The sequence below is a fragment of the Podarcis liolepis genome (genome assembly GCF_965112155.1).
Source record: "Podarcis liolepis genome assembly, chromosome: 15".
Taxonomy (NCBI): domain Eukaryota; kingdom Metazoa; phylum Chordata; class Lepidosauria; order Squamata; family Lacertidae; genus Podarcis; species Podarcis liolepis.
The window spans coordinates 20160816-20170313 of record NC_139566.1 but is presented as its reverse complement, the minus strand read 5'-3'; the positions used below and the strand labels follow the sequence as shown (position 1 = coordinate 20170313).

The 9498-nt window shown below is 49.8% G+C and overlaps 1 protein-coding gene across 4 annotated transcripts in view; it reads left to right on the top strand.

Moving 5' to 3' along the window:
* The first annotated feature begins 6809 nt into the window (after positions 1–6809).
* Positions 6810–9498, top strand: part of EHBP1L1 (EH domain binding protein 1 like 1) — a 39488-nt gene continuing 36799 nt past the window's right edge. For 2 of the 4 annotated variants that reach the window (XM_083478426.1, XM_083478425.1), the window contains exon 1: positions 6816–7296. In XM_083478426.1, the coding sequence (XP_083334552.1) occupies positions 7193–7296 (104 nt within the window). In that variant the 5' untranslated portion in view covers positions 6816–7192. Of the gene's footprint in view, positions 7297–9498 lie in introns of all 4 variants that reach the window. The other 2 variants (XM_083478428.1, XM_083478429.1) reach the window with 2 other exon arrangements.

Genomic DNA, 9498 nt, shown 5'->3' with positions numbered 1-9498 from the left:
TTTCAGATTGTCTCAATAATTGGGCTTCCCCAGCTCATTGTTTCCGCCCATTCTTGGCTCTGGCATCATGCCAGGGAATGTCTACCAAGTCTATACACAACTCCTCGGCAAAGCTGAGCTGCTTTTGTTTCCTCGTACCACGAGGGTGGCAGAAAAGGAAAGCAAGATTGGGAGTGGGGGCAGATCCAAACCGTGCCTTTAAAACACATGGTCCCCCCTCCCAAGAATCCTGGGAACTGTAGTTTGTTAAGGTTGCTAGGAACTCTAGCTGCACAAACAGTTCCCATAATTATTTGGGGAAAGTCATGTGCTTTAAATGTGAGTTGGTTGTGCTTTTAAGAGTGTGGTGTGAATCTGCCCCGTCTCTTGGAGTTACAAAGAACTCTTCGCTTTACTGGAACAAATGAACACAGTGTTCTGTGTTGCCTCAAAACCCTGCATGCGCCCAGGCTTTTGAGCATGGATGACAGATGTCTAAACATTTAGATGCTGGCTCCCAGAAGTCTGAAATATTTTTCCAACACACACACACAGCTTCTGAGTTTCCTATTTACATCTGCCTCACTCTTCCAGGGACTGGTGCACTTCCTTTAAATCAGGGGTTTGGAATATTCCTTTGGGCTGAGTTGTGAAACAGCTGCTGGTGCCACAACTGAGAGGGATCTCAGAAGTGGCTAGACTTGTGGGCCTCTCTGACTTTGTGTATCAGGATGATCAGTTGTTCCAGGCATTTTGCAGTGCTAAAGAAAAAGAAGAAAGACTCACTTCAAAGGTGAAGGAGGAAAGTTTTGAGGAGCTGCCTAGATTTCAGTTATCTCACTTGATCTGGTGTTTAGGCTACAATACTATCTTCCGTGATAAAAGCCTGCAAGCTCTCTGGCTTTCGAGCATGGATGGCAGCTGGATAGTCATTAGATGCACTCAGGAAATGCACAAAATGTGGCAAGCAAAGGATCAGAAACAAGAACTAAGGAGAACTAAGGATCAGAAACAAGAGCACAGGCCATCCTCTGGAATGAATGAGTGTTCTCTGCCCAGCCTTATGACCCATGACTTAATCTGTATTGGGTAACAATATCCTGTGTTGGAGGACTTTTCCCCTTCCCCTACTGCCTGAGAAAAGTTGGTGAGCTCCAACCCTGCCTTTGTGTAGAGCCAGACAATGCCAACTTGGTGCCCTCCAGACTGCAATTCTCAACAGCCCCAGGCAGAAGCTGCAGAGGGGGATTACAAGTGAAGAGGAGGACATTTCACACATGCTCCTTGCTGGAACTGGAAAGAAATTCAGCGGTAAAGCTCCAGCCCAAATTCAGTGCTTTCTGGGAATTAGCGTACTGAATAGAAACCATCCAATATGGTGCGAAGAGGAGATTCTAAGAGCAAGGCTGTTTACAGAATTGTGGGACACACACACTTTTTTCATGGAGATAACAAAATACCATTGCACAAAACACTGTTGGGTGTTAACATTCACCACTTTACATAAAAATAGTGAACAGGACGTATTTGAAGCGGGCAAAAGGTAATTCTGAGCAATTCAAGAGCACATGTGGCTTTTGTGCTAGGGCTATCTCTCATTAAGTACAAAATGATCAACCCTGAAAAGCTGGGAGGAATCTGCTATCTAATCCTGCCCTCAGTAAAACCTCAATTGTAATACTTTGCATGCAGTTAAAGGACACTGAGCATCCACACACATTATCAGCAGAAGGAACATAGGAAGCTGGCGCCCATGGAGTCAGACTATTGGTCCATAGAACTCAATATTGTTGACACCAGGAATGGCTAATCTTGGTCCTCCCAATGTTCTTGGACTACAGCTCCCACCAGCCAACGTGGCCAATGGCCAAGAGATTATGGGAGTTGTAGTCAGACAATATTTGGAGACCCACAAGTTAGCCAGCCTTGGTCCACATTGACCAGCAGTGGCACTCTAGAATTTTGGACTGGAGTCGTTCACAGATCCTACCTGGAAATGATTGAAAATGGGACCTTTTGCACACAGAACATATTCTCTGCTCCTGCACGGTGGTCCCTCCCTGATTACCAAATGCACCTTGTAAAATTGCAAATTGCTCTTCTGCTGTTCCTCTAAAAGGCACCTGAGGCTGGGGGTGAGTGACTTGCCCAAAGCCATGTAACCAAGGTCCCAGAACCCAGTCACTCCCTGCAGGTTTTAGGGAAGGTCTGGAGCTCCATGGTAGAGCACGTGCCTTGCAGTCAGAAGGTCTCAGGTTCAGTCCTCAGCATGTCCAGATCAGGCCCTGCCTGAAACCTTGGAGAGTTCCTGCCAGCCGCTGTGGGCAATACTGGGCTGGAAATGACATAGGGAACTGACTCCAAAGAGGGCATATTCCTCTGTTCATTTCAAGCAGGACTTCAGGCCTTCCCAGCCAGCCCCTCTTGGCAATCCAACGCCGCTGCCTCTTTCTTTGCCCAAATTGGCCTACTCTGTCTGGGCAACTTTCTCAGAAACTTCAGCAGAAAACGAGGCGCCTCCAGATCCCTCTTTGCTATTCAGGCCCTGGGCCAAAGTCACCTGTAAGTCTTGCCCCAGGGGCAGCCGCACTCACCTGCTGTGTCAGGGTGAGCAGCCGGCTCTTGCCAGGCTGAGTCACAGGAAGGCTCTGTTTGTCCTGGGTGGGGCTGCCCCCCCCCCCAGTACTCCTCCCCACCTCTAGAGCTCTTGTGAGCACTGAGAAAAGCAAGAAGCGCACTTTCCCAGCCACCAGGAACCTGTAGCTCTGCACAGGCTTGCTGCCATGAGAACCACTTTTCCGCACCAGGCTTTCAAAGCGTGCTTGCACTTTCCTGACTAGGCTTTGGAGCGAGAGATGCCAAATGGGTCAGATAACTCCTTGGGCTGGATCAGCTTCTGTTGGCATGAAGGATGATGAAAGCTTTTGGCTTACACAGCATTCTTAACTGGAAGCTCGCGTCCTGCACCACAGAGCGAAGCTCCGAGTGCTTAATTAAATGCTTGCCTTGGAACAGGTAGCAACAGATTCCAAATGAGCCTTAAGGATTCTTTATTAATTCCAGCTGCTGACTGCCACCACCCTCCCAAGGGCTCAACCGTGGGGAACCGCGCTAAAAACCGGAAAACAGGCTCTGACAGCACATTGTTATTTTGGTGTGATGTCATGGACAAAGGACCTGGGTGGATTGACACAAATTCCTCCTGAGTCATGAAGTTTGCTTGTGTGGGCTTGGGCAAGCCACTGTTTCTCAGCGTAGCCTACCTTGCAGAGTTGTTGTGAAGTAAACAACGAGACAATCCTCTGAATTTGTTAGAGGAAAGGTGTGGTGCAAATATGAGAAATAATAATTGCCTTCCTGTTCACAGCTACCCCATAAGTGCCAGTGGCCCATTTGGTTGGCATCCTGTTTGCAAAGAGCCAGCCAGACGCCTGTGGGAAGCCGCATGACAGAGTGAGCTCCTGTTGCTCTGTCAAGCTCCTGCCAACCTAGCAGTTCGAAAGCACACCAGTGCAAGTAGATAAATAGGTACCGCTGCAGCGGGAAGGTAAATGGCATTTCCATGCACTCTGGCAGTCATCACGGTGTCCCGTTGCGCCAGAAGTCTTTTAGTCATGCTGGCCAGATGACCCGGAAAGCTGTCCGTGGACAAACGCCTGGGCCTGAAAGCGGAGATGAGCGCCGCACCCCATAGTCGAATTCAGCTGGGCTTAACCATCCAGGGGTCATTTACCTTCACCTTTTACCTTCAGAGGCATGCTGCCTCCAGGAGTGGAGGTAGGACAAAGCCATAATAAATAGCAGATTTGATAACCTTAGAGACCTTCCAAGTGCCCCTATTTTCCAGGGATAGTCACGGTTTTACAGAAGCCATCCATTTGATCCTGGAATGTCCTGCTTTTCCTTAGGACGTCCCTATTTTCATCGCAGAAATGTTGGAGGGTATGGACTTATGCAACCCCCTGCGCAAATGAAATAAGTAACAATACAACCTTTAGAAATACATCTGAAGGCAGCCATGTCTAGGGAAGATTTTTAATGTTTTGTTATGCTTTTATATATGTTGGAAGCTGCCCAGAGTGACTGGGGCAACTCAGTAAGATGGGCAGGGTACAAATAATAAAATTATTATTACTGTGGAATAGAACGTCCCTATTATCATTGGAGAAATGTTGGATGGTATGACCTTACACTCTATGGGACCAGAGGCAAAAGTGAGCAGAGCATCAATGCAAATCTTTGTACAGTAGGCTAGTTTCCCACACACAATTACACAACCTTCTCTGCCCTCCATCTAGGCAAGCAAGAGGCATGATTGGAATTCAGGGACATGTAAGACAGGCAAAAACTCTCAAGGTACAAAGCCAGGGAAGACTTGGAAGAGTCAGAAGGCCACATGGAAAGGCGTGGAGGACCACATTTGGGCCTGAGGTTCCCCACCACTGAATTGCAGATTTTAACACACACACACCAACCTTATAAAAGTTTGCAATTGTGCAATGGTAAAGGTAAATGGACCCCTGACCATTAGGTCCAGTCATGACCGACTCGGGGGTTGTGGCACTCATCTCGTTTTACTGGCCGAGGGAGCCAGTGTACAGCTTCCGGGTCATGTGGCCAGCATGACTAAGCTGCTTCTGGCAAACCAGAGCAGCGCACGGAAATGCCATTTACCTTCCCGCTGGAGCGGTACCTATTTATCTACTAGGACTTTGATGTGCTTTCGAACTGCTAGGTTGGCAGGAGCAGGGACCAAACAACAGGAGCTCACCCTGTTGCGTGGATTCGAACTGCCAACCTTCTGATCAGCAAGTCCTAGGCTCTGTGGTTTAACCCACAGCGCCACCTGCGTGCAAATTTAAAAACGGGGGCGATTTTAAAAGAGCCTGCTCAGGTGCATTGCTACTCCCCCTCCATTATTATTATCATGGCAAATCACTAGTGTGGGTGGAGCCATAACAGGATATGCACAGACACACACACACACACCCCAATGTGAAGTCACTTGCAGTTGTGTGTTGCTTACAGTTAGTAGAGCTGTGATTGTGTGGGGATAGGTGAGCACCCCGTTTTAAACCACCCATTCTTTTGAAGGGTGTCGCATTATTTAGGCTATTACACGAGCCTCGCCCCTCCCACTTGCCCTTCCGGAGCCTCTGGGACAGATTCTGTCCCTCGGTTGCTAAATTTGGGGTTGGTGAATTTCCATGACGAACCCGTCCCACCCAGGATGATGCCAGGATCAGTTTGGGATCAGTTTACGGGGTGCTTATTTATACCCTCTGAGCTAGAAGGCAAATATGTAAGAAGCCAAAGAAGCAGAGGGAGGGAGGGAGGGAAGGAAGGAAGGAAGGGATAGAGGCAGAGATGGCAGGCGAGGAAGGGAAGGAGGGAGGGCTGAGGAGTGTGATGAAAGCTCAGAATTTGAGGTGAAAGATTCAGAGACCTGGAATTTGGGCCTGAAGTGGGCAAACAAAACTTCAGAGCATGTCTGCTTGGGAGGATCCTTACTTTGTTTTTGTTATTTGAAAAACCAACCTGTCATACATTCTGGCCTGCAATATGATGAGGAAGGGGTGGGTAGTATTATTACCATTCTCTCTCCGAACCCTCCAAGGAACGCCTGTGGATGGCAGTGAGAATGTTACTGCTTGTTAATTAATGCCATTGATAGCCTGTTTTTCCTCCAAATAGCTCAAGGGGGCGCACACAGCCCCCTCTCATTTTATCCACACAGCAACCCTGTGAGGTAGGTTAGATTTGGTGGGGGTGTGTGAAAGTGACTAGCACGACCCAAGGTCATCTGTCTATCCTCTGCTGTGGAAGAGCAGCCCCAGTGGTGAGGAGAAAAGGAATGGATGTGGCAGTGTGGTGCAGTGGTTAGGGTGTCAGACTACTAGGACCTGGGTGACCAGGGTTCAACCCCACCCCTCAGCCATGAAGCTCCATGGCAGCCTATCTCTCAGCCTAATCTACCTCACAGGGGTTTGGGGACCATACTCAGGGAGAACCGGGTAGGTCCCCCCAAGTTGCTTGAAAGAAAAGTTGGACGTAAATGTAAAACGGTTCAAAAGCGGCCCGGAGATCAATCCATTCAGCATGCAGCCTTCTAACCCTCAATGGGAGGGATTATTTCATGGCAAGCGAAATGCACTCTGCACATGCTCAGAAGGCACCCTTCTCTCCACTACGTATTTACTTAGTCACATGGCCCTGGACTGTCTTTCGGTCTTTGCCAAGCAGCATTGCCGGTTTTGCTGTTGACAAAGCGGGGTTGCCAGCTGGCCAGAATTTCCTCCTTCTCCTCCTCCTGGTTAATGGCCAACGCAGGAGAGTGTAGGGCCAGGAGGAGAGGGAGAGGAATTGCTCACTGTGGCGTCTTTTATTTATTTCCCTTTTTAATATACGGGAGTGGCTTGGGGGGGAAAAACATGGTACCCATCTGAGCAGCCGCGCGCGGGGCGGGCAAACACTCTGCATGTGCGCAGAGGCACTATTTCCTAAGACAGGCTTTCTTCCTTACGCTGCTGCTCGGCCCAGCAGGCAGGCGTCTTGAAGCCATTTACGAACTTTGCTCGGGGTTGGGGAAGGGAGGAGGAGGCCGTCTGTTCATGGGCAGAAACAGCTCAGCGGAGGTTGGAACTTTTTATATGGGCAAAACGACGGAGCGCAAGCCCGAGGCCCAGAGGGAGCCCTTCTGAGGGTCTCTTTGCAGACACGCACCCCCGATGTCCCGGGGTGGGTGCGGGTGCTGTAGCTGCCGTCAGCTGTCGCTCGCTCCCTTCTCTGCCTCGCTGCTGCTTCTCCCTCCCGCGCTCCGCCCTCTCCGTCTGAAGATCACACCCACAGCCCGTTTACCAGCGGCGGACGGAGACCGGGCTCCCCCCCCCCCTCCGCTCTCTCTTCCTCTCCCCGCTTCGATGTCTGTAACTTTCTCGCTCTGCACCAACTTCCTCCCGGCCAGGTTTCCGCGGGCTGCGAGCCAGGCGTTCAGACGGCGGCAGCAGCAGCAGGAGAAGGAGGCAAGCTCTCTGCAGACTGCTCTGCTCGCCCCGTCGGGGCTCGGGGTCAGGAGGAGACGCAGCAGCAGCGGGTGATGGGGGCCGAGCGGAGGGGCGCCAGTGGGGTGTGAAGAAGGCGGCGGCGGCGACCCACAGCTCTCCTCCGGGGCCGCACCAGCGAGGCGACAGCCGCGGAAACCGACGGGGCGGCCATGAGTTCGGTGTGGAAGCGGCTCCAGCGCGTCGGCAAGCGGGCGGCCAAATTCCACTTCGTGGCCTGTTACCAGGAGCTGGTGGTGGAGTGCACCAAGAAATGGTGAGGCTGGGTGGGGCAGCGGGGCCGTGGGGTGGGGGAGAGGGAGAGACGGTGACTCAGGGTCTTGTGAGTACACGAGGAGGGGTTTTTTTGGGGCGTGGGGGGTGTCTGGACCCAGGAAGTGGAGAAAGGGGCGGGGAATGCACAAGCAATGGTGAAGGGGCGGGGTAGGGTTTCACAACTGCCTTTTAAGGTAGGCCGGTGTTGCTAATAAACCCAAGGGATATAATATATTATCATCCAGAATATAGAGTTGTTAGGGACCACGAGGGTCATCTAGTCCAACCCCCTGCAATGCAGGACTCTTTTGACCTTCGTGGGGCTCGAACCCACAACCCTGAGATTGAGTCTCATGATCTACCAACTACATTCTGTTCTATTCTATTTCATACTTTGTACGCACAAGAATATGCTAAAGCCTTCTAATTATATCTTGGTATAATTTTTTACAACGGCCCTGTGTTCATAAACCTGTATTGTAGGTGCAAAAGGTTGCGAGGGGAGGGGCAGTTTGGGGGAAGGGCTCCTCCAGGTGAGGGGCAGGGGCATGCTTTGTGTTTTAAAATTTCCCAGGTTGAACCCTGGACATTGCTAGGCAGGGCTGCAAAAGAGTCCAACACCCTGGAGAGCTGCTGCCAGTCAGTGTGGACAATACTGAGCCAAATGGACCAATAGCCTGTCTTGGTACTATAAGGCTTTTTCCCAGGTCCCTGCTTAAATCTGCCTTTTCTTCACAACCATGAGGACTAGAAGCTTACTTTTATGGGAAGACCATAGCTCAGTGGTAGGGCAATGCTTGTGGTCTTTGTCTTGCTTAGTAACCTTGTAGTTCATTGCTTCTTAATTCATATCGTTTATATCATTGCTTGATAGCACTGTATTTTTACAGTTGTACACTCCTCTGGTTGAGAAAAAAAATAAAAAAATAAGATCGGTGAACTGACTGCAATCATTTCCTGGGCTGGGAAATGTCTTCAGACCAGGAGAGCCAAGGGCCTTAATGGTATCATTAGACTCATCTAACTCTGCACTGGGATAATGAAAGTCCAATAACATGGCGGGGGGGGGGGGGGCAAAGTTCCCCATCTCCAGTGCAGGCCTGACTCTGCATTAAGGCAGTTTCCTGTGTTGCTTTTGCGTGCCTGAGGCTACCTAGGCTTTTCATGGCAAAGATGAGATTTGCACCAGGGGCTGCCGGTTCCTGTGCAGGCCTTTTTAACCAGTTTGCATTTCACAAGTTGTGTTCTAGGTTACGGGTAGAAGCTTGTGCACCAGGAAGTGGTAAGTGGAGGTGAAAGGGAATCATGTTTTTATTGATTTAACCCATTTACGATGTTGCTAGTTTCCAAGTAGTTCAGAGTGGTTTGTGACATAAAAAACAACAACTCCGTGCAATCGTGAAAACAACAGGAGAGGCAATTTTTTTAAAAAATTGCATTTAAAAGCAATCTACGTACTGAATAAGCCCAGAAAATGACCCAGATTGGACAAATGCCTGTTAGAAATGAAAGATGATAACAATAAAAAAAGAAGTGAAAGATGTTTCTATGTTGAAACCCAGCTGGAAAAGGTCTAGCGAATTCTGCCACAATTACAGAGCAATCAAGGGTGGAAAACCTGCAGGACACAGGTGGCCCATGCAGGGTGGGGGGAGAATATCCTCACCCCCCCGTGTCACAATTAGGTTTTCTATGTTTCAATTTTTACTCCGTTAGCTGCCTTGATTAAGCACCGTTTAGTGGAACATTGAGATGTGAATTTAACAAAGGAAGCAAATAAATAGTAACATGTATGACGTTTAGGCCTCTGTCGATGGATGGGCTTTGCAAAACTTTCAGCTCTGGCACGTGGAATCGAACTCGGAAGCAAATGGGTAAACAATGCAACTGGTGCTGTGCAGAGCAGACCGAAATCTGTTTTTTGTCACACAGTAGCTGTAACAGGAAGATGGGGGGCTGCGCTCTGCGCCCATTGATGCTTCTGCGCTGTCTTCAAGGGCAGACCCACGCAGAGCATTTGCTGAGGCAATCCAGCTTAGAAATTGCAGCAACCATGGTATCTTGGCATGTTGGGGGGTGGAATGAGGATGCTTGGGTGCCCACGATGCTAGGAGTAATGGTGAATTGGAAAAACGGGAAAAGAGGGAATTGCAAGGGGCTCCAGGCCCAGCCCCTCCTCTCTGGCCACCCACCCCCTGAATGC